General features: G+C 44.3%; 1 protein-coding gene across 1 annotated transcript in view; it reads right to left on the bottom strand.

The window, feature by feature from the left end:
- RGS22 (regulator of G protein signaling 22) overlaps positions 1-25,802 on the bottom strand; it is a 149,594-nt gene that overhangs the window by 36,925 nt on the left and 86,867 nt on the right. Inside the window, exons 15-16 of the mRNA XM_075825950.1 lie at positions 6,869-7,063; positions 4,380-4,472 (exon numbers count right to left, since the gene is read on the bottom strand). Coding sequence (XP_075682065.1) covers positions 4,380-4,472; positions 6,869-7,063 — 288 coding nt within the window. The remainder of the gene's footprint in view (positions 1-4,379; positions 4,473-6,868; positions 7,064-25,802) is intronic.

Genomic DNA, 25,802 nt, shown 5'->3' with positions numbered 1-25,802 from the left:
ATAGCGTCACACACATCCCACTGTATATAGCGTCACACACATCCCCCTGTATATAGCGTCACACACATCCCCCTGTATATAGCGTCACACACAGCCCCCCCCCTGTATATAGCGTCACACACAGCCCCCCCTGTATATAGCGTCACACACATCCCCCTGTATATAGCGTCACACACATCCCCCTGTATATAGCATCACACACACACAGCCCCTGTAGATAGCATCACACACAGCAGTGATGAAGGGAGGGAGTGAGTTATGGAAGAATGAAGGGAGGGATGAACAGATGGAGGGAGTGAGTGATGAAGGGATGGGGGTTTGGAAAAGCACTCACCAGCCTGGAGCGCTGTGTAAAAACTTGACTGGTGGGCGGGCCTTCTTCCCTGCAGATATTCTGCTCCTTCACTGTGATAGACGGACCTGATTTGTGGGTGCGGGGGTCACATGGGCACGACGTCATCAAAGGTCCTTTAGCCTTCAATTCGGAGCACTTTTATGTAGAGGTAACGTTCACTATCCCGGCTAAGCCCGCCCCGAATTTTTCTGCCTGCACCTTCTCTCTGCAGTGACCGTTAGCGCTGCATAGTTTTTACGATTATGTGCAGTTCGGGCAGCAATGGGCCCCCTGAGTGCCTCGGGCCCCGGGCGACCGCCCGAAACGCCCATATGATGATCCGCCATTGGCTACGACCTCCAGGGCTATGATAATACACTGGATATGACCTCCAAGGCTATGATCAAACATCGGCTATGACCTCAAGGGCTGTGATCATACACTGGCTACGACCTTCAAGGCTATGATCATACATCAGATACGACCTCCAAAGTTATGATTATACACTGGCTACGACCTCCAATTCTCTGATCATACACATGCTACGACCTCCAATTCTCCGATCATACACTGGCTACAACCTCCAAGACTCTAACCATACATCAGCTATGACTTCCAAGGCTATGATCATACACTGGCCACGACCTCCAATGCTTTGATAATACACTGGCTACGACCTCCAAGGCTTTAATCATACATTGGCTACGACTCCCAAGGCTATGATCATGCATCAGCTAATCAGCTACGACTTCCAAGGCTCTGATCAAACACTGGCCATGATCTCCAATGCTTTGATAATACACTGGCGACGACCTCAAAAGACATTGATCATACACTGTGCTGCATATTCAAAGCATAGCATGAGGACAGTGTGAGTACTCGTTTCAGACATGGTATGTACCCTCTGGGACCCTGGTGTTACACTGGTTAAAAACCTAGGCCTTATAGCAGTCTGGCCATTAATATAGAGAGCTTTTGTACCTTGAAAATCCACAGCATGTTTATTATTTGTGTGGATTCCACATGGAAAGCCATGGATTAGCCCTATTGAATACAATGGGGCTAATCCACTGTAGATACGCTGCTACATTCGTCGCAAAAATACAAAAATCAGATCGGATTTCTGCCATTGATTCTTTGACTATGGCAAATGTGAACAGAGCCTTAAGACACAACACTCCTATGAGAAAAATACTAAAGTTTCCATTTTTTTCATGGAACAATAGCAGAGTTCACTACGCTATTGGTTCCTTTAAAAACAGAGATGTTACAGAACGGAAACAAACAGAAACCAACTGAAGCTGAAGCATTACCATTAAAATCAATGGTAATGCAAACGGAAGCTATAGTTTCCATTCGGCTTTCCATTCATCTGTTCCTCTGATTGAATAGATGAACGGAAACCCCAAACGGAACCCGACGCTGATGTGAACAGGCCCTAAATCTCCCCAATGTTTTCATTTTATATAGCTATACGTATGAGAATAAAAACAAACTTCATAATAATATTTTCCAAAATAGTCTAAACAGACATATATATAATAAAGAAATAGGTCCAATGCACAGACTCTTCCAGCATTTAGTTACTTGCTGGCAAAAAGTATGTGCAACCATTAAAGACCATATACAAACAAAAAATATTTTTGTATGGATTTTAGATTATAGATACTTGAAAAACAATCCTGACCTGACAAAGAACTTCATAAAATTCTACATTGTATGGTCTTTATCCCAGCCTAGGAAAGCGTCAATCTTCTTCAGGATAAAGAAGGCGGAAATGTCCCAAAATATTGGCCATAGTGCTTGCCATTTTTAGTACTCTCTGTGTATCTGCGCTGCAGTTTTTGCATCCATGGTCTAGTGTGTGAGTTGGCATAGCTATACATGTGAGTGGGAGGAGCTATATATGTGAGCGGGCAGAGCTATATATGTGAGCGGGCAGAGCTATATATGTGAGTGGGCAGAGCTATATATGTGAGTGGGAGGAGCTATATATGTGAGTGGGAGGAGCTATATATTTGAGCGGGAAGAGCTATATATGTGAGCGGGAAGAGCTATATATGTGAGCGGGTAGAGCTATATATGTGAGCGGGCAGAGCTATATACGTGAGTGGGCAGAGCTATATATGTGAGCGGGCAGAGCTATATATGTGAGTGGGAGGAGCTATATATGTGTGTGGGCAGAGCTACATATGTGAGCGGGCAGAGCTATATTTATAAATCAGGCATTGTCTATAGGGAAACCATTACATTGGAAGTGGGTTTATTTATTTATTTTTCTCAGTTCTTGCTATGTTTGGACATGAGAAAGTTACACTATATAAGCCTATTGAAGTCACACTCTTTCATTTAGGGTGTTTTCAGTTACAGCACATAGGACAATGCCGAATATAAATACAACAATAATATAACTTTACCAATGACACAAATAAAGCTACCCACTTTGCAGTTGTGTTTATAGAACATATGGGATTCATAGCAAAGATCAAAATGGGCCCACATTATGGTGCCACTCAGGACAGAAGCGCTTTGTGTTTGTTTCCCTGTCCATGCACTGTATATAATCCTTGAGCTAATTCCTGTGGAAAGGGGAACGCTGCACAGGTTCCCTCCACTTAATAGCAAAGGGAATCAAATACTAGTGCTGGGCATCTCTCTATAAGAGCCCCATAGCAGCCACGTGGGCTTTTCTTTGCCACTGACACTCTTGCCATTATGGACCACCTAATAGTTTAAATATTATATCAGACACAATGTGTTATACCTTTATTATGATATCTTTATATAAATCTGTATATGCCCCCTAGAATGGGGGCATATACAGATTTGGGATGCAATAAGTTATCCATTGTGTAGACCCTACAGAGGACATGGGGTCACTGTTTGTGGTTAAAGGAAGTGCAATTCATCGCAAAGTTCAAAAGCATTTCTTTACTGTCCGTTCGGTAAAGTTATAGAACATGCTCCCACTGAATTTAGGAATGGCTGAAAGTGTGGATAGATTTAATAAAGGATAAGACATTTTCCTTGAGAAACACAAGATACAGGGTAACTGGTATTAGTAACATGTTGATCCAGGGATCTGCCCAATAGCCATTAAGGATCAGGGAGGATTTTTTTCCACTTTATGGCAAATTGGTTTATGCTATTCAGGGGTAATTTTTGCCTTCCTCAAGATCAACTAGGTCTTGTAAGTATAAAAAGTTGAAATTGATTGACATTGGTCTTTTTCCAACTGACCAACTATACATGGGTGTAGCTGTTGAATAGAGGGCTGGCAGGGCAGTTTCCCTGGGTGCAGTTAGATAGGAATGTGGAGAGAGGCACGGAACGTGGGACTCTGAAGGTCCTGCCTTCACCCTCCCCTACATGTGCTCCCCTGCCGGAGCTCCTTGTATTATATAATAATAGATATCGTTGAATTCTCAATGCATCCTATTAATTTAAATCATGAACTAGAAATAGATTATTTAATTGACATTTAATTAATAGTTCTTCTATAGAGGTAGGCAGTTCTGTACAAAGCCTGCCGGGCCTTATAGCAAAAACATGAGGCCCCTTTAAGTTGCTGCTTGGCACCACCAAACTCCTACCACCTGAGACAGGAGGACTTGGTGCCCCTTCCTATTTTCATGACTTAAATTCATTTTCTACTTTCTTGGTTAGTTGATTAAAATAGTGGTGAGACAACATGAAATGGGCCACGGCCCCCATAACAGCTGCAATGGCGGCTTTTGTGGTACAGCTGGAGCATGAAAAGTTGGACTTGTACTGTACAATGTGCTTCTTTTGTGATTTATCTCTCTTCTCCAGGAATTTGGGCAATTCCAAGAAAAGGAAAATGATGGCATAGATTTATCTTTCAGTGGGTCTTCAAGATACAAAAGTGGCTCATTGTGCGAAGGTCTTATTTTATGACCAAAAGTCCACAACTATTTTTTTTTTGTTTCATAAGTATTCAACCAAAAATTACATATTTTGCCTTCTACATGTTAAAACCTGGAGAACATTGCTCCGTACTAATGCGGTAAAACTAGTATCTTACCTCATCTTTCTTGGACGCCTTCTCCTGTTGCAAAGCCTGTAGCTTTCGATAGTTAGCTGACTCCAGCTGTCGTGATTCCTCAACCATTTCTACCTAATAAAAAGAAGGAAACAAAGAAAAGGAGAAACGCTGCCGATCTCTCTGCCAGTGCAGGGTTACATTGACAAACGAACATGAAGACCATCTGTCCATTGTTGTGACAAAAAAGTCCTGATGTGTTTATAGCGATAAATCTGTTATCACTCTGCTAACAGCGGTTATTATACTCTGAATATTGTGGGATGTGATGTGGAGCAGATGACTGTACCAAAATATAGCAAAAAAAAAACTATTTACTATGATCTGGCCCATCTATCCACAGGTAAAACAAAAAAGCTCACCCACAGCCTTCCAGTACCGTTCAGCTATAATTTGGCTCTGGCACAGAATTACATCAACTCAACTCTAGCTGTACTGTCCATAGGGAACAAGTATGGCCCCAATATTACAACAGCAACACCTGTGGTTCTACTGAAACAAGCTTAGATTAATATAGGACACCATGCTGATCAAATTTCAGGTCAGTGGAATGATGGGACAGTCCAGATTTCGCAACCACAATAGGGATCCTAAAATGCGACTGTATTGCGGCCACATAATACCAAGACTAAAAGTATGTTCACACAGTGCAATTTATGCATGCTAGTTGTTTGTTTTTTACCTACCATACCCGGAGTGAATCCTAAACAAGGAAAAACAAAAAATAGACTTAATACTTTTACTAATTTTTGGATGGAGGTTCTGTTTTGGCTACAAAAAAAGATACCCAAAACTGCATCAAAACTGCCAACACTGCCTAAAAGCTGTCAGTACTAAGACCTTCTAATGGGTAGTGTTTTTTTCCAAGCCACTCCTTAGTTAATTTTATCGCCATTTGGAGTATAATACAGTGGAGCAAGGCCAGAATTACACACACAGTTTTGATGGTGTTTTTGGTGCAGTTCTTTGGTGCCAGAAAAAGCTCATATGTGATTCCATCCTAGGGTCCACACACAGTGTAAACACTGTTGAATTCCCGATGGGATTTTCTGCAGCATTTTTGCAAGAGAAATTGACATGCTATAGATTTAGAATCCGCACTTAGTCAATTTCCGCACTTCTTTTCTGAATATTTTTTCCACAACAAGTGGATGAGATTTGTTGACATCTCATCCACTTTGCTGCTAACACACTCCGGATTTTCCGCAATTAAATCCGGAATTAAATTGCGGAAAATCCGCAGCTAATCCGCACCGTGTGCACATACCGTAAATATAGTAAAAAATTGACAGTGTTGGGCTTTGGGGGCATATTATACTGTAAATGTATATAATATCATATCAATTCATTTGTTATCTCATCCGTTAATTTTGATTGATTGATATGATAGAACCCCCAAAGGAGGGAACAATTAAAACTCCAGTGGGGAAATTTATAATACCTAGTAAAAAAAAAAGCGAAGGGGGTTCACATAGAAACACTTCATGCTATGGTTTTCATTTCCATCCTTTTTAAGAAGGTCATCAGTAATGTGACCGGTCACTGTGTTCAATAGCACTGTTTTTACATGCACTAGTTTTTTATAAATGTTCCCTCATTTATAGGAGTAGCTACAATCTACATTAAAGGGGTGACACATTAGGCCAACTGCTGTTTATTTTCCATATCAAGGCATATGGACATTATAGAGGGTGGTACACTACTTGTGTCCCTCCACCCTCCTCCTATTAACCAGAGTTGAGAGTCGCTGCATCTTCTGCTCTGGAGGACTCAGCACAACCATGTATTACAGGGTCAGCCATTAATCTGAATGGGCGCCATGTAATACCACATTTCAGCTGACTACTAACAAGTTATCATTTAGAAAAGGGGTTGTCCAGATGCTTTTAGGGCACCAATATTACCATGACATTACATTTGTATAGGCAAAGCTGGATAAATGGCTTTGGTGCAAATCTCAAGAAAATAATGGAATCATATGACCATACTGTAATCCGTAGCATGATATTTTCACTTCTCTTTTGTAATTTCTTCTAGAAAAAAAGACCCTGCTATGCCTGCCCCTTCAAGATAATTCTTTCTGTTGTCTGGTCCAATTGCAGAGAAAACAGCCAAAATGGAGTAAAGACTAACTATTAACACAACTATATGGAAAGTGAATGCAGGGGGCGGTCAGACAGGAAGTCTGAGAAGTGCTGCTTCAGCCAATAGTTGCAGGGCAGGAAGTGATGAAGGGGAGGGTCATTTTGGCAAATCTCTTGTACAGCCCATTACCATGGAGCCAATTATTTTTTTTGCCTGCGATGTTTAGGACCTATAGTGTACAGAGCACCTTGAAACTTGCATATATGGGATTATAGTGCAAGAATTAATGGCCCTGAAACATGAAGTGGACCTAGTAGGCCCAATTTACGATCATAAAAATTTGCCCCAGAATTTCATTTGAAAGACAAACAGGTTAAGATAAATACCTTCCCATAGACCTGTCTGTTTAGCTCAGTCATCTGTATCCAGGCGGAGAGTAGAATCACGAGAATGTATTCTTCAGCTGAGTCGAATAAATCCTCAAAAGGTGGATCGAGTTTCTGGTAAATCTCTTTCCTTATGGTCTGCTCAACACCAATGTCCATGGAAGCTGAAGGAGCAAGGTAAGTGCCAAAAATGAGCTGGAAGAGAGAACCAAACTTAGGTCAATAAATGATTTCATGACTTTTATGTGGGATTTGAGTTTCATTGAAAGAAAGAATTTGAGAACATATAGATGCTTGATGTACCGAGCCTGAATGTTTCGATGTGTGCAACCTGCGGTCCTGCAGAGGCTGATAGACAACCGGTCATTCAACCTGTTGTGGAACTATGTCTATTCTTTAAATTGGCTTGACATTAGACAGCTGTAACATTATAAATGAAAAACAGTCCGTTCTTAAACAAAGTGACTGGAACATTAAATGGAAAAGGTTATTTCGACTTAACTACTAATCAAATTCCCATTACCTCACCATCAGCATATGTATTTTTATGTATTTCTATTATTAGAAGCACTAATTAGTATGCCTGGACTGTTGCACATCTAGCCTGTAGTCCGTAGTAGCTTTAAGGTATGTGCACACGATAACGACAATTACGGCTGAAATTACGGAGCTGCATTTCAGACGTAATTGCTCGTACTCGCATTTTGCGAGGCGTCAGTTACGGCCGTAATTTGGAGCTGTTCTTCATTGAAGTCAATGAAAAACGGCTCAAATTACGTCCCAAGAAGTGTCCTGCACTTCTTTGACGACGCTGTTATTTTACGTGCCGTCTTTTGACAGCGACGCGTAAAATTACAGCTCGTCGGCACAGTACGTCGGCAAACCCATTGAAATGAATGGGCAGATGTTTGCCGACTTATTTGAGCCGTGTTTTCAGGCGTAATTCGAGGCGTAAAACGCCTAGTTTACGCCTGAAAATAGGTCGTGTGAACCCAGCCTTATAAGGGTATATTCACATGAAGCAGATTTATTGCAGAAATTTCTGCAACTGCAAATCAGTTCCATACAACTGTATGGGGTTGTTTCTGCAAGCACATGGATTACTAATTCCAATCAGATGAATGGGACAGTCGCAGAAACTTCTACAACAAATCTGCCGCGTGTGAACATACCCCAAGAGGGTGATGGCTGGACTTCACACATGAAACACTGGCAGTCTCAAGCCAAACCTACATGGCGATTTGAAGTCGTGTATGAATCGTGGTAAATATAGTCGAAACATGGCCAATTAATTCCTATAGGAAGAAAGTTGACTATTGAGGAGAAAGGGACTAGAACAAAAATACCTGGTTGTATAAAGGCAGGTGATGTCTCACTTTATCACTAAGGTCTTGTGAGAGCTTAGTGGCGGCCATATTAGCTGTCACTCAGCTTTCCCAGAAATGAATATAACTAGGTAAAGGCTGAAAAGAACTTGAAAGAAGGCGACATCTTAAGGTCTTATAATTGAAGTCATATCTTCTATAAATATAAACGTCTTTACCTCCAACTTGGCTTCTACAATTTCCCTATACTGTAGGCCGAAGATTCAGGTTTGAGAAAATGCGGCCAAGGATAGAATGAGTAATAAATAGGAAGAAATACGAATTACTAGCTAAGACACGAAGAACGACAGGTCCCATCTGTGAGGACACCTCATTTACGGCATTACTCACAATTATCACACAGCAAGAAGAACACTTGGAGGAGGTAAATAAGTCAATATCGTTATATTTACTAGTCGGTATATCGTGGGGACTTCCTCACCTCTGCTGCGGTTTCCTTTCAGGCGGCAAACTGTACACCAAGGAACGCAGCGGTTTATTTAACTAAGGTTTTTCCCTGCCCCCAAGCGGCTCTTACACCGAAAGACTCGTCACTCTAGTCTGCCAAAGAAACCATGGGCAAACGCAGGATTTTTAAAGGGGGGTTTCCAAACGCATACTTTTCAAACCAAGTTATTTTCGCCACGCTCCCACTACCTTCTGTTTTTTACGCTACGAGTATTGGTCAGAACGTGTCCACCAGTCAAGCCCTTTATATTACAAGCTCCAATAAAAAAAGGGCTTACTACTAATAGTGTAAAAAACAGCGTAGACAGTGCTATGGGTGGAATGGGGCAGAGTATAAAAGTCCAGTTTTTTGGGATTTCAATGTTGGTAAATATGTTTGATGGGTGCCAGACAATTAATGCCACCAGGCTCCTGGAATATAATCCAGTATTAGGCAGTTGAAGGTGAAAAGTAGACTCTATTTTCTCTGAATAAGGAATCTATTTTACAGTCCAGGAACAGGTGTTTCACGAGATGTTTTTAAGACGTGACAATGTTATTATAACTTAATCTCAGCTACTGGTAATATTCCAAAAAATGATGTACTCTTTCCATACACCAACGGCCAGAAACACAAGAAACGTGTCAAAAGCCACAAAAACAATGAAATTGGAACCAGAGACCTCAGAACATCTCTGCAGACTTGTGTTCTGGGCCTGGAACGAAGGCTGGTAACGTGCCTGCGATATCTAAAGCCATTATAATTCTTTTTTCTCATAGAAATCAGTCATGACACCGTGTTATGCCAGAGGCGAACACAGATATTGTAAACGCTTAACTTGCAGCCGCTTTGGTGAGGAATCAGATTAACGCTCATTTTTGTTCCAATGAAAACAATCTTGTATTTGCAAAGGGCCTAAAAAGATATCTAAAGAATAAAAGTAAATATCCAGGCCAATGGGCTGATTTGTCTGTGAACATTCTCATGTGTGTGCGATGCCATGAGGTCTGTTGAGGATTCCTGTATTTATTTTAGGGGTCACATTATGTATAATGATGTCCAGTGACTTGGTAATGTATAATATGGGGATCTGCTGTCACCCAGAGGCCGGAGAGAGGAATTAGCTGCACATTCACTTCTCTTCTTTGAATTGTTTTTTTTTTCTATATGCTATTATTGTTGTAATATTCTAAAGGTATGTAAACACGCAAACTCAAAAACATCTGAAAATACGGAGCTGTTTTCAAGGGAAAACAGCTCCTGATTTTCAGAAGTTTTTTGAGCAACTCGCGTTTTTCGCTGCGTTTTTTACGGCCGTTTTTGGAGATGTTTTTCAATAGAGTCAATGAAAAACAGCTCCAAAAACATCCCAAGAAGTGACATGCACTTCTTTTTAACGGGCGTCTTTTTACGCACCGTTTTCGGAAAACGAGGCGTAAAAAAACGCTGCGTTGGAACAGAACGCCGTATTTCCCATTGAAATCAATGGGCAGATGTTTGTAGGCGTTCTGCTTCCCATTTTTCAGCCGTTTTTCAGGCCGTCTACGGCCCGAAAAACGTCTGAAAACACTGCGTGTGAGCATACCCTAATTATTCAGTATTCGATAGCCCTTTAATGAAGTCCATCCACTACACTCACTAAAGCATATTAATACAATGTCTTCACCAAGCCGTCCCCCAGAAAGCACATCACTTCTTTTTCTTGTTCTTGCCAACTTTGGTTATGCTACTTGAATCCATTGGTCACACAATGAAAACCACTGGATTCACATATAAAATAATAATAAAAGTGCCATACCGTGCCCATAAAATAGTTTTAGCCATAGTAGCGCCTAGATAATGAGACAATGCATATTTTCCTTATTAGGAAATCGATCATGGTTCCCATAAATTAGTGCCAGGCATAGTGCCCATATAATTTTGTTCATACTGACTACTCAATACTACTTACCACAATGTGAAAATTTAACTGAAAATTTCATTTCCTGGAGTCCATAGGCAGCACACTTAAGGGTTAAGATATTTCATCTGACCGGATAGAAGAGACATATTACTCAGCAGTAATCAATGAAACAATTAGGAGGTCCCAGTAGCCTTAAATGGAGCCCAAATCCCTTCAGAAAGTATGCAGCAGTATATATAGGGTGGGAAACTTGTGTTGCCTACAGACTCCAGGAAATTAAAATTTCAGGTAAATTTTCCACTTCCTGATCGCCCTACGGCAGCACACTTAAGGGACTTAACAAGCAATGAGAATATGGGGGTGTTTTAAGCTTTGGATGCTCCCACTAGTATGTTTTTGCCAAGGGCAGAACCTTCAGAAGAAAATAAATTGAGCTTATAATGTTTAATGAAGGTCGAAGAAGAAGGCATATTTGGTCTAAGGGGACATGGAATCTTTCTGCCCACGATGTAGATGTGGATCTGGTTGAGTGGGCCCGAATATCTAAGGGAGACTCTAGGCCTTCCAAGGAGCAGCTGATGATTTCCTTGAGCCATCTAGCTAGTGAAGCTTTGCTGGCTTTTTTCCCCCTTATTTGGCCCCTGGAATTGGAGAAACAGCCCTTCGGATTGTCTAAAAGGGGCCGTTATTTCCGTTATTTATTACTGCAGAGAGAATTATCTTGAAGGGGCAGGTATTTTCTGTGTGGCTACCATGAAGCCTAAGTATTTTAACCTGGTGCATGGTGTTAGATGAGACTTTTGGAGGTTTATCATGAAACCGTGTGAGATGAGCATGTCTAGAGTGACTTTTAGGTGCTTTGTAAGGATGTCTTCTGACGGGGCTCTCACCAGTAAATCGTCCAGGTAAGGACATATGAAGATTCCTTTCATGTGTAGTACTGCAGACCGTACCACTGCTACCTTCGTAAACACTTGGGGCGCTGATGTTATCCCAAAGGGCAGGCAGGTGAACTGAAGATGTAAGACTTGATGATGAAGAAGAACTGCCACACAAAGAAATTTCCTGTGTTTCTTCAGGACCAGTGTTAGGGATCTGCCAGGTACTTCATCTAGGTATACTCCTGGGATTAATCAATCCACACCTGAGGCCAGACCTGTTCGACTGACACCATCTCCCACCAACCAGGGTGGCAGGCTCAGGAGTGGGAGAGCCTATCGCGGCCTGGTCTGTCGGAGTTAGCTCCGCCCCCTGTCCTTTATTACCTGCCCTGTTCTCTCCCTCAGTGCTTGTAATTCTTTTGGATTCCTGGCCCCACTGCTGCTTGCTCCAGCCTGCTTCTGCCGTGCTTCTGCCTTGCTGCAGTTCTGCTTGACCTGCTTTGCTTTGCCCCTGGCTTGCTTCTGTCTCCGTGCCCGCTCGGGTGTACTCACTTCGTCCTGGTCCTGACTGTTCGTTCGCCGCTCCGTTTCCTCGTGGCGTTCCGTGGCTACTGCCCCTTCCCTTGCGTGTTCCCTGTTTGTTTTCCTGTGCACTTAGACAGCGTAGGGACCGCCGCCCAGTTGTACCTCGTCGCCTAGGGCGGGTCGTTGCAAGTAGGCAGGGACAGGGCGGTGGGTAGATTAGGGCTCACTTTCCCTTCACCTCCTTCCTGCCATTACATAATTACAAGCCCTTACCTAGTCTACCATTTCTCCTACGCTGACGCTATCATGGACCCCCTTGAGACCCTGACCCAGCAGATGCAGGGCCTCTCCCTACAGGTCCAGGCCCTGGCCCAAAGGGTCAATCAGGGTGACGCTGCTTTAGTAGTACCCCTCACCTCACCTCTAGAACCCGACCTCAAGTTACCTGACCGGTTCTCAGGGGACCGTAGGACGTTTCTCTCCTTCCGGGAGAGTTGCAGACTGTATTTCCGCCTAAAGCCCCACTCCTCAGGTTCCGAGAACCAGCGGGTGGGTATCATCATATCCCGACTCCAGGAAGGGCCCCAAGAGTGGGCCTTCTCCTTGGCTCCTGACGCCCCTGAACTTTCCTCTGTTGATCGTTTTTTCTCTGCCCTCGGACTCATTTACGATGAGACTGACAGGACTGCTTTAGCCGAGAATCAGCTTGTGACCTTACGTCAGGGTAGGAGACCGGTTGAGGAATACTGTTCTGATTTTAGGAAGTGGTGCGTAGCTTCTCAGTGGAACGATCCGGCCCTAAGGTGCCAGTTTAGGTTAGGATTATCTGACGCCCTGAAGGATCTGCTGGTTAGCTACCCCTCGTCTGACTCCCTTGACCAGGTTATGGCCCTAGCAGTACGACTTGACCGACGTCTCAGGGAACGTCAGCTAGAACGCTTCAGTGTGCTCCCCTCTGACGTTTCTGCGATCCCCCCCGAGGTCCCGTCTCCTCGCCCCTCCACGGAGGACTCGGAGGTACCTATGCAACTCGGGGCCTCCATGTCCCCTCGACAACGTAGGGCATTTCGCAGAATGAATGGTCTCTGCTTCTACTGTGGGGACGACAAGCATCTACTGAACACCTGTCCCAGGCGCAAGAATAAGAAGCCGGAAAACTTCCGCGCCTAAGTGATCATCGGGGAGGTCACTTGGGCGCACAGGTATTTCCCGTTAATGTGAAACGCAATAAAATTTTGCTTCCCTTTCAGGTCTCGTTTGCTGGCCGGTCTGCCACGGGCAGTGCCTTCGTGGATTCTGGCTCATCTGCTAATATCATGTCTGTGGAATTTGCTATGTCTCTAAAGATGCCTTGTATTGATTTACCTTATCCTATCCCTGTAGTAGGAATCGACTCAACTCCCCTTGCTAATGGTTATTTTACTCAGCATACTCCTGTTTTTGAACTCCTGGTTGGCTCCATGCATTTGGAGCAGTGCTCTGTACTGGTGATGCAGGGATTATCGTCTGATCTGGTTTTAGGCCTTCCCTGGTTGCAGTTGCATAATCCCACGTTTGATTGGAATACTGGGGATCTCACTAAATGGGGTAATGAATGTCTTATGTCATGTCTTTCTGTTAACTCTATTTCTCCCCGGGAGGAGGTAAACACGCTTCCTGAGTTTGTTCAGGACTTCGCCGATGTGTTTTCTAAGGAGGCCTCCGAGGTGTTGCCCCCCATAGAGATTACGATTGCGCTATCGATTTGGTGCCTGGTGCCAAGCTTCCTAAGGGTAGGATATTTAATCTTTCATGTCCTGAACGTGAAGCTATGAGGGTGTATATCCAAGAATGCCTGGCCAAGGGTTTCATTCGCCCCTCGACTTCTCCTGTAGGTGCTGGCTTCTTCTTCGTGGGGAAGAAGGATGGTGGTCTTAGGTCGTGCATTGATTATCGTAACCTGAATAAGGTCACCGTAAGGAACCAGTACCCACTTCCTTTGATTCCGGATCTTTTTAATCAGGTTCAGGGAGCCCAATGGTTTTCTAAGTTCGATATACGGGGGGCATATAACCTTATCCGCATCAAAGAGGGGGATGAGTGGAAAACTGCGTTCAACACACCCGAGGGTCATTTCGAATACCTGGTCATGCCCTTTGGGTTGTGTAATGCCCCTGCTGTCTTCCAGAATTTTATTAATGAAATCCTGAGAGAGTACCTGGGTAATTTTCTTGTTGTGTACCTTGATGACATACTGGTGTTTTCCAAGGACTGGTCCTCCCACGTGGAGCATGTCAGGAAGGTGCTCCAGGTCCTTCGGGAGAATAATCTGTTTGCTAAGACTGAAAAATGTGTCTTTGGGGTACAGGAGATACCATTTTTAGGGCAAATCCTCACTCCTCATGAATTCCGCATGGACCCTGCCAAGGTTCAGGCTGTGGCGGAATGGGTCCAACCTGCCTCCCTTAAGGCGTTACAGTGTTTTTTAGGGTTCGCCAACTATTACAAGAGATTTATTGCCAACTTCTCGGTCGTCGCTAAGCCTCTTACGGACCTTACCCGCAAGGGTGCTGATGTCCTCCATTGGCCCCCTGAGGCCGTCCAGGCCTTTGAGACTCTCAAGAAGTGCTTTATCTCGGCCCCCGTGCTGATTCAGCCCAACCAAGAGGAGCCATTTATTGAGGAGGTTGACGCTTCCGAGGTGGGAGTGGGGGCCGTCTTGTCCCAGGGTACCAGCTCCCTCACCCATCTCCGCCCCTGTGCTTACTTCTCTAGGAAGTTTTCGCCCACGGAGAGTAACTATGATATTGGCAACCGCGAACTTCTAGCCATTAAATGGGCTTTTGAGGAGTGGCGGCACTTCCTGGAGGGGGCCAGACACCAGGTAACGGTCCTTACGGATCACAAGAATCTGGTTTTCCTAGAATCGGCCCGGAGGCTTAATCCTAGACAAGCTCGGTGGGCACTATTCTTTACCAGATTTAATTTCTTGGTTACCTATAGGGCTGGGTCCAAGAATATTAAGGCTGATGCTCTGTCACGTAGTTTCATGGCCAATCCTCCTTCCGAGAAGGATCCTGCTTGTATTTTACCCCCTGGTATAATCGTCTCTGCCACGGATTCTGATTTAGCTTCTGATATCGCGGCTGATCAGGGTGCAGCTCCCGGGAACGTCCCTGGGGACAAACTGTTTGTTCCCCTGCAATACCGGCTGAGGGTACTCAGGGAAAACCATGACTCTGCTCTATCTGGTCATCCTGGCATCTTGGGCACCAAACACCTCATTACCAGAAACTATTGGTGGCCTGGGTTGCCTAAAGACGTTAGGGCTTACGTCGCCGCTTGTGAGGTTTGCGCTAGGTCCAAAACCCCTAGGTCCCGACCTGCGGGCCTACTACGTTCCTTGCCCATTCCCCAGAGACCTTGGACCCATATCTCCATGGATTTTATCACCGATTTGCCTCCATCTCAGGGCAAGTCGGTGGTGTGGGTGGTAGTCGACCGCTTCAGCAAGATGTGCCACTTTGTGCCCCTTAAGAAGCTACCTAACGCCAAGACGTTAGCTTCTTTGTTTGTGAAACACATCCTGCGTCTCCATGGGGCCCCAGTCAATATCGTTTCTGACAGAGGGGTACAATTTGTTTCCTTATTTTGGAGAGCTTTTTGTAAAAAGTTGGAGATTGATCTGTCCTTCTCCTCCGCCTTCCATCCCGAAACTAATGGCCAAACGGAAAGGACCAACCAATCCCTGGAACAATATTTAAGGTGTTTCATCTCTGACTGTCAATTCGATTGGGTCTCATTCCTTCCCCTTGCTGAATTTTCCCTGAATAACCGGGTCAGTAACTCGTCAGGGGTCTCCCCGTTTTTCTGTAATTTCGGGTTTAACCCAAGGTTCTCCTCCATCTCCCCTGGTTGTTCCAATAATCCTGAGGTAGAGGATGTTCATCGGGAACTGTGCACTGTCTGGGCCCAGGTTCAGAAGAACCTAGAGGCGTCCCAGAGCGCACAAAAGATTCAGGCGGATAGTAGACGTTCTGCTAACCCCCGGTTTGTCGTCGGGGATTTGGTCTGGTTGTCGTCCAGGAACTTGCGCCTTAAGGTCCCGTCCAGGAAGTTTGCTCCCCGATTTATTGGACCTTATAAGATCATTGAAGTCCTCAACCCTGTATCCTTCCGTCTGGAGCTCCCCCCATCCTTTCGCATACATGACGTCTTCCATGCCTCCCTCCTTAAACGCTGCTCCCCGTCCTGGTCCCCCTCGAGGATACCTCCTGTTCCCGTTCTCACCCCTGAGGGGGTGGAATTCGAGGTGGCCAAGATTATGGACAGTAGGATGGTCCAGGGCTCCCTCCAGTACCTGGTCCATTGGAGAGGATACGGGCCGGAGGAGAGGACTTGGGTACCTGCCCGTGATGTTCACGCTGGGGTATTGATCAGGAGGTTCCACCTTCTCTTCCCCACTAAACCGGGTCCCCTTAGTAAGGGTCCGGTGGCCCCTCATAAAAGGGGGAGTACTGTTAGGGATCTGCCAGGTACTTCATCTAGGTATACTCCTGGGATTAATCAATCCACACCTGAGGCCAGACCTGTTCGACTGACACCATCTCCCACCAACCAGGGTGGCAGGCTCAGGAGTGGGAGAGCCTATCGCGGCCTGGTCTGTCGGAGTTAGCTCCGCCCCCTGTCCTTTATTACCTGCCCTGTTCTCTCCCTCAGTGCTTGTAATTCTTTTGGATTCCTGGCCCCACTGCTGCTTGCTCCAGCCTGCTTCTGCCGTGCTTCTGCCTTGCTGCAGTTCTGCTTGACCTGCTTTGCTTTGCCCCTGGCTTGCTTCTGTCCCGGTGCCCGCTCGGGTGTACTCACTTCGTCCTGGTCCTGACTGTTCGTTCGCCGCTCCGTTTCCTCGTGGCGTTCCGTGGCTACTGCCCCTTCCCTTGCGTGTTCCCTGTTTGTTTTCCTGTGCACTTAGACAGCGTAGGGACCGCCGCCCAGTTGTACCTCGTCGCCTAGGGCGGGTCGTTGCAAGTAGGCAGGGACAGGGCGGTGGGTAGATTAGGGCTCACTTTCCCTTCACCTCCTTCCTGCCATTACAACCAGGATATGAAGGTATGCATCTTGCAGATCGATAGTGGCTAGAAAATCTCCTTCTTGTATAATATTTAAGACCGATTGTATAGATTCCATTTTGAACTTTTTCTTTACAAAGAATTGGTTCAGGTATGTCAAATCTATGACTAACCGCCACTTGTCTTCCTTTTTTAGAACGGCAAAGATAGGAGAGTACACTCCCCGACCCCGCTGATGATACGGGGCTTCTCCCAATGCTCCCTTCCTTAAGAAGTCTTGAATGAGACTGAGAACCACTGGATTTCTTCCTCTGTTTATACGGAATTTGTTTTTTGGAATGGTGTTTAGTACCAACGAGTAGCCATTCTGGATGGTGGATCTGACCCAGGCGTCTGTGGACATTTTTAGCCATAGGTGAACAAACTTTCCTAGCCTTCCACCTACTGGACACTCCTCCCTCTTGGCGTCATAAGTTAGGATCTCTTTGAAAGGGGGATTTCTTCCTGAAGGAGGGGTTAACCTCCTGCTTGCTTTTGAACCTACGCTGCCTGTCTCTCCCACTAAAATATTTTTGACCCTTAGGGGACCTTTTGGAATGGTTTTGAAAGGTTTTAAATGGCGGCCTCTTTGGAGGGCGTGGAAAAGAAATCCCTCTTTCATCATTTATCAACTTAAGGATGTCTTCCAGCTGAGGGCCGAAGAGAGAAGAGGGATGAAATGGTAGGGAACAGAACTGATTCTTGGATGACACATCCCCTGTCCATTGCTTGATCCAAACGGTTCTACACGCCACATCAGAGAGAGCCAGGGATCTAGAAGAAAACTTCAAGACATCCAGCGGCCACACAAAAACTCTGCAGTCGCTTTCATGAGAGGGATATTATGTAAGATCTTCTCTCTCGGTACGTCATCCTCTAGATCTTGTGAGAACTGACTGAGCCATGTACGAAGGGCACTGGCAACCGGGATGGAGGCTGATGCCACTTTACACGCCGCAACCGATGAGGAGTAGGCTTTTTTTAATATCGAATCTGCTTTGCAATCCATTGGATCCTTTAAGAGTGAGGATTCCTCTGAAGGAAACACAGATTTTTTTGATAATCTGGTGACAGCCAGATCAACCTTGGGTGGAACATCCCAGTTAGAACTAAACTTGGGATCCATTTGTAAGTGTGTTTAAACCTCGCCCCTTGATCGATACGTCTCTCCGGCTTATCCCAATCTTTCTTGACCCAATCTGTAATAACAGAATGGGAGGGAAGGACTCTGTCTTTGTTGACTGGAAAATAATAAAGTTGTTCCTTTTTGGGTTTATGAGACACATCTTTATCTCGACGGTCAGTTTGACTGCTTTCAGCAAGTGCGGGACCTTGTCTTTATCTAACAGATAAATATTATCTAGAGGTCCCCCATCAGAGTCCTCTGAATCCAGATCATTCTCCGATATACCATATTCGGAAGGGGAATGCGGAGAAGGCGTCTGCTTTCTACCTTTAGATTTTTTCGGCATAGCAGCCGACTTAATCTCCTGAAAGGTATCTGTAAGCTGATCCTTAAACCAGGACAGAAACCCTGTGGCTTAAGTATGGAGGGATTGTTTAGAAGGTCTGCAAGAGGAGCAGAAACTCTGGTCCCAATCCCCTGGCAAAGGTTGCTGACAACCTTTACACATATTGTGCTTGGATTTCCTCTTGCGTTTTCCTTGAGATGCAGGACTTGCCATCTGGGAAAAGAGGCATTCAAATTACAATCTAACCTGTAAGTGGCCTCAAAGAAGCAAACCCTTCTAACATTAACACAATGAAAGTTAGGTACCTTAATTCTCCAGGGTCAAGCAGCTTAACCAGCGCCATAGCCCCATATTCGCGGTCCTTTCTTGAACCGCCGGGATCCCGCGAGACTTCCCTTCTCGCGCATGCGCAGTATGCACCAAAGCCGGGAGAGTGCACGCACGGTACATGCCCTGGAAGCCGGCGTACACCTTACTTCGGCGGTGGCCATCTTGGGACACCCGTCTGGAGGTGTATGGGATCCACATCTAGGAGGCGAGGGACAGGTAAACCCGTATGACGCTCCAGAATGGAAGCGTGGCTTCTCTTCACCTCCAGGTAAGATTTAGAAGACAGGCCGAGGAACTAAGGAAACCCCCAGTATACAGCCCCCCATGTCCTAATGGGTCGCAGCTTAGGGACAGAGGAGACCCTCTGCATAAAGCATTTCGGTATAGATGTCTTCAGCTATCCATGTTCATAGAAGAGAAAAAATACGCTTTCTGAAGGAATTTGGGCTCTATTTAAAGAGGCTCCGTCACCAGATTATCAAATCCCTATCTCCTATTGAAGGTGATCGGCGCTGCAATGTAGATAACAGCAAAGTGTTTATTTTTTTTTGAAAAACGATCATTTTTGCCCAAGTTATGAGCAATTTTATATTTATGCAAATGAGCTTTTCAATGGACAACTGGGCGTGTTTTCTCGTTTTACCAACAGGGCGTGTATTGTGTTTTTACAAACTGGGCGTTGTGAATTGAAGTGTATGACGCTGACAAATCAGTGTCATGCACTTCTCATCGTTCCCACCCAGCTTCTTTCACGGCAGACACACAGCGTGACATCACCCACAGGTCCTTCAACCTTGGCGTCGGACAGAGAAGATACATGGGCTCCAGCCGTCCGAGAAGGTAATATGCTCGTCTCTAGGGAGTTTGCTATGCTTACCTGCAAATGGTGATGCTGCTGCAGATTCAACTGTACTCTCTGACGCCTGGAGCTGATGTGTCTTCTCTCTTCCGACGCCAAGGTTGAAGGACCTGTGGGTGACATCACGCTGTGTGTCTGCAGTGAAAGAAGCTGGCTGGGAACGATGAGGTCACCCACAGGTCCTTCAACTCTAGTATTGACTTCTTGGACATCCTAATTAAAAAAGATGGTAATGGTCTCTTACAGACAGATCTTCATCGGAAAGAGACCTCTACTAATTCACTATTGCATGCCACTTCCCTACACCCTCGACACACCATTGACGCGATTCCAGTGGGTAAATTTTTGCGCATTAAGAAGATTTGTTCTACCGAGGAAGATCTTAAGTATCGCTTTGAGGAATTAGGAGACAGGTTTACTCAAAGGGGTTACAGTCAACGCAGTATACGTATGGCCCGGCATCGAGCGTCAAAAGTCAATCGTCAACAACTACTTCAAGTTACCCCAAAAGCTGGCATACAATCGAAGGTGAGATTTGTTACCACCTACAACTCACGGTGGACAGATATGCGTAACATTCTGAATAAATTCTGGCCCATACTGTTGACCGACCCTGTTCTGCTGAAGGTGCTACCTCATTACCCCGCCATGGCGTCGCGCAGAGCTCCCAACCTGCGCGATACCATGGTACGTAGTTACCTTTCACCTATCAAACCTGGTCAGGTTTTTGGCACCAAGGGGCCGAAATGGGGTTGCAAACCGTGTGGTGACTGCATTAGCTGCCCAAATGTTGAGCGCTCGGATAGTTTTGTGGATTCCAGTGGCAGTCACAATTTTAAGATTTGTTGGCCCATTTCCTGTGGCACCAAGGGGGTCATATATTATGCCCTTTGTCCATGCCCCAGGATATATGTAGGCATGACTACCCGCGAGTTGCGTTTGAGGGTTAGGGAGCACGTCAGGGATATTGAAAATTCAAAAACCACAGATAATGTTGAACAGCTTAAGACAATCCCTAGACATTTTCGACTACATCATGCCTGTAACTCTAGGATGCTAAAGATTAGGGGCATTGACCACATCAATCTCGGTATGCGTGGAGGTGATCTCAAAAAACGTCTACTACAGCTTGAATGCAAGTGGATTTGGAGGCTCCAAACCATGTACCCCGCAGGTCTCAATGAGACCGCAGGGTTTTCATCATTTCTCTGACTGTCAGCAGTTTTTAGTGGTGTTGGATTCTATTATTGTTGTACATAAAGGATCTTGTGTGTCTTTGTGATTTTAATACTTTGTATTTGTTTCTTACAGATTAGACTCTTGCTATGAGTTATTTTTCTCATTATATCTGGATCTCTCGTTTTCCACTTCTTGGGATGTCGCTGTACATTATTATTGATTTTGTCTCCTTATGATATGTATTGACCAATCAGCGTGAAGATTTATCTCTGTGCGTATTCTTATGGCGTTATGGTCATTCTTTTGCCAACATAATAACCAGTGTTTCATTACTACTCACCCATGTAAAAAGAGATTTTTTATAACGACACCTGTATATGCAGATCTGTATATGCAGACATCTGTATATGCAGATCTCTGTGTGTACTTTTATGGCTTTATGGTCATTTTTCTGCCAAATAATCAGTGTTTTATTACTATTTTCCTATGTAAAAAGATTTTTTATAACAACACCTGTATATGAATAAACATATTATTTATTATGCACTTATTGCACGTCACTATGTATCTTTTCAAATAACACTATGCTTCTTTCTTATATTATGGATTTATGGTCCAATTAAGATTCATGTCTTCCTCACATCACCTTTTTTGTTTTCTCACTTTCATTCTTTCATTCATTTATCTTTTCACTCTGTCATTGTCACCTTCATTATCAAGTGTATACACATCCTCACTTTCACGCACATTGCACTCATTCATTCATTTATTATTTTTTTCTTCTTCACGTCCATTCAGGTTTATACTTATGATTGTTGTACTCATGTTACTCTTGTGACACATCTTTTACAATAATGTCCTATGTACATATGTCTCTTTGTAGTAGGGTCACATCTAATTTTCTTCACTGTCGCTTTAAACCCTACTAGGGATCATGGTCGCTGTTTACAAACATTGTGTATCCAGGGTTACCCACCTTCTCGCTGCATCGCTCCCTCTGATTGGTGTTCAGGTGGTCGGCCTCCGTTCCGCCGCTCATGACGCGCCTGACTCCGGACCCACGTGACCGCGTCTATTGACGCGGTGACGTGTGTCCGGCTCCGGCCCCTCGTGATCGGCGCTTCCGGTAGGCGCGGCCATCTTGTTTTCACCTCGAAAAAGCGATCGGTAATTATGCGGCGCTACATTATTATTATTACACGGTTACATCTGGGATCCCTGATTAGGATACTCCCTGATTGGTCAGCGTTTCCCTATAAGAAGTGGAACATACATTGTTCAATGCTACCCCCAGACGAAGGCAGTTGCGCCGAAACGCGCGTTGGGGCAGACATGTCGCTGTGCATGTTAAACCTGGGCTCTTAATGGGTATGTCTATTGTCATTATTCATTGTGACTACTTTTTATACCTTAGCATTACCCATGCTTTTGCGGCGCTGTCATTATGTATTTGAGTACTCTTTCCTAGACCATTGTACATGGTATATACCTCTATTTTTCTGTACTCATTATAACTAATATACAGCTTGCCGACATATTCAGTGCCAGGTTAAGCCATTTGGCTTTCAGTACCTTTTGTCTATTCAGACTCCATTTATTATATCATATTGCATGGCTTGTATGTCTTTTTTACCTGTTGGTTTATGGATTCTTTTTTAATCATTGTATATTATGTGTCATTCTCAAATAAAGTGTTTTTTCATTTTTCTACATCTTCAGTCTTTTGGCATCTTTTTCTTTAGGTTATATATTTATGCTTTGGATGCTTTATGGGTATACGCCCTAGGATCTGGCTCATACTTGAATACATGCTTGCTGATGGCCGCATCTTACTTTTTCTGAGCCATTTCAGATCCACGCAGTGTTTTTTGGTTACAGGAAATATATATGGTACTGTGCAAACGTTTTAGGCAGTTATGGAAAAACGCTGCAAAGTAAGAATGCTTTAAAAAATAGAGGTGTTAATAGGTTTTTTTTTAGCAATTAACAAATGGACGGAAGAGTAATCTAAATCACATCAATATTTGGTGTGACCATCATTTGCCTTCAAAACAGCATCAATTCTTCTAGGTACACTTGCATAAAGTCATGGATTTTGCAGGATTATAGTCAGGTGTATTATTAACCAGGGGCGTAGCTAAAGCTTCATGGTCCCCAGTGCAAAAGTCCTTCTTGGGACCCTCCAAAACTTCTTCTCTTGGCCGAACAGCCCGCAGCTTTCAGCTACATCGCTGGGTCAATAGCCCCAATACATGTGTCCTCCCCCCCAAAACAAAATGTGTGTGCGTGTATGTGTATGTATGTATGTATGTATATATATATATATATATATAAGCACTACGACCCTATCGCTATGGATAGGATTAGATATATTGGCTCAGCAGAGTTTATCACATATGATAGAAATAGATATAGTGCCCAGCTCGCTGACATTGTGGCTCCAGTGCTGGACCAAGGAAAGGTAAGTATAATAATTGCTTTGCTTATTTAGTAAAAAATTTTTGTGTGTGTGTTTTTTTACAGGTTCGATTCGTGGACTACTACGCATTCAAGGACTACTTTGATGACTGCGTTTTTTTATTCTCAATAAAATGATTAACGAGAATTGTGTAGGTGTTTTTTATTTTAATAAAATATTTTTTCTATGTCCTTGTGTATTTTTTTAAATTTATTACTACTGCGTTAGTAATTTCCGCTGGCTGATTGACAGCCTCCATTACTAAGGCGGGGCTTAATGTTAGCCAGTGAAAAGGCTAGCACTAACCCCATTTGTAACCCGGTACCCACCGCCACCAGGGGTACCGGGAAGAGCCGGGTGTGATCCAGTACCCAACCATCTGTACTGATGGTCAGTCACAGGGGCAGCCGCAGGCTGGTATTATTAGACTGGGAAAGGCCAGAAACAGTGGTCCTACCCACCCTGGTAATGTGGGATCCTGTCTGCTGGAGCCCTGTAGCTAAGCCTACCATGTGGTAGGCTTAGATACAGGGCCCATCAGACAGGATCACACACGAGCCATGTATCTAAGCCTACCATATGGTAGGTTTAAATACAGGGCCCAGCAGGATCAGACAGGATCACACATGTGCCCTGTATCTAAGCCTACCACATGGTAGGCTTAGATACAGGGCCCATGTGTGATCCTGTCTGATGGGCACTGTATCTAAACCTAACACACTATTTATACTAACCCTCCTCTTCGGCTCCGGAATCAGCGGGGATCCTGACCCATTCAGCATTGCAACGTTATGCGTGACGCACAGCGTCGTTATGTCATGCACGGCGCACAGTGTTTTGACGTCATGACACGAAGAGATTTAGGACCTCTGCTGCGCTCCGGAACGAGGAGGGTAAGTATGCTGTCAGTTACTATATTAACAGGGGCCCATGTAGTTTATTACATAGGCCCCAGGTACTATAGTAACTTTCAATAGACCTGGCTTCGTGGCCCAGTCGCAATTGCGACCGCTTCGACGCCTATAGCTACGCCGCTGTTATTATACAATTATACCAAACAGGTGATAATGATCATCATTTTCATATGTAGGTTGAAACACAGTCATTAACTGTAACAGAAACAGCTGTGTGGCTTAAAACTGGGTAAGGAACAGCCAAACTGCTACAAAGGTGAGGTTGTTGAAGACAGCTTAATGTCACATGTCCACCATGGCAAGACTGAGCACAGCAACAAGACACAAGGCAGTTATACTGCATCAGCAAGGTTTCTCCCAGACAAAGATTTCAAAGCAGACTGGGGTTTCAAGATGTGCTGTTCAAGCTCTTTTGAAAAAGCAAAAAGAAACAGGCAACGTTAAGGACCAAGTAAAGGAAACTTAGTGCGGCAGATCAAAGACACCTCATGCTTACTACCCTTTGAAATCGGAAGATGTCCAGCAGTGCCATCAGTTCAGAACTGGCAGAAACCAGTGGGACCCAGGTACATCCATCTACTGTTTAAAGAAGTCCGGCCAGAAGAGGTCTTCATGGAAGAATTGCGGCCAAACGTGGAAACAAGGCCAAGCGACACAACTATGCACAAAAACAAAGGAACTAGGGTGCAGCAGGTGCTCAGGACTAATGAGTCAAATTGTTAAATATATGGCTGTAACAGAAGGCAGTTTGTTTGCCGGATGGCTGTAGAGTGGTACAACAATGAGTGTCTGCAGGAAACAGTGAAGCATGGTGGAGGTTCCTTGCATGTATAAGGCTGCATTTCAGCAAATGGAGTTGGGGATTTGGTCAGGATTAATGATGTCCTCAATGCTGAGAAATACAGGCTGATACTTATCCATCAGGCAATACCATCAGGGAGTCATCTGATTGACTCCAAATTTATTCTGCAACAGGACAACAACCCCAAAGATACAGCCAATGTCATTAAGAACTATCATCAGTGTAAAGAAGAACAAGAAGCCCTTAAAGTGATGATATGGCCCACCACAGGGCCCTGATCTCAAAATTATCGAGTCTTTCTGGGATTACATGAAGAGACAGAAGGATTTGTGGAATCCTACATCCACAGAAGATATGTGATTAGTTCTCCAAGATGTTTGGAACAACCTGCTTGCTGATTTCCTACAAAAACTGTGTGCAAGTGTACCTAGAAGAATTGATGCTGTTTTGAAGGCAAAAGGTGGTCACACCAAATATTGATTTGATTTAGATTTCTCTTCTGTTCATTTACTTTGCATTTTGTTAATTGATAAAAAACAACTATTGACACCTCTATTTTTGAAAGCATTCTTACTTTGCAGCATTTTTCCACAACTGCCTAAAACTTTTGCACAGTACGATACATGTACATATAGAGAACATGATTCCAGGTATATTTAATGTTTAATAAACATACGATGCCGAAGTTTGCAAGTTTAAGAGGAAAAGGGCT

This window comes from Rhinoderma darwinii, chromosome 5, assembly GCF_050947455.1.
Source record: "Rhinoderma darwinii isolate aRhiDar2 chromosome 5, aRhiDar2.hap1, whole genome shotgun sequence".
Taxonomy (NCBI): Eukaryota; Metazoa; Chordata; class Amphibia; order Anura; family Rhinodermatidae; genus Rhinoderma; species Rhinoderma darwinii.
Note: the sequence above shows the minus strand (reverse complement) of the source record. Positions and strands in the feature narration are given on the sequence as shown.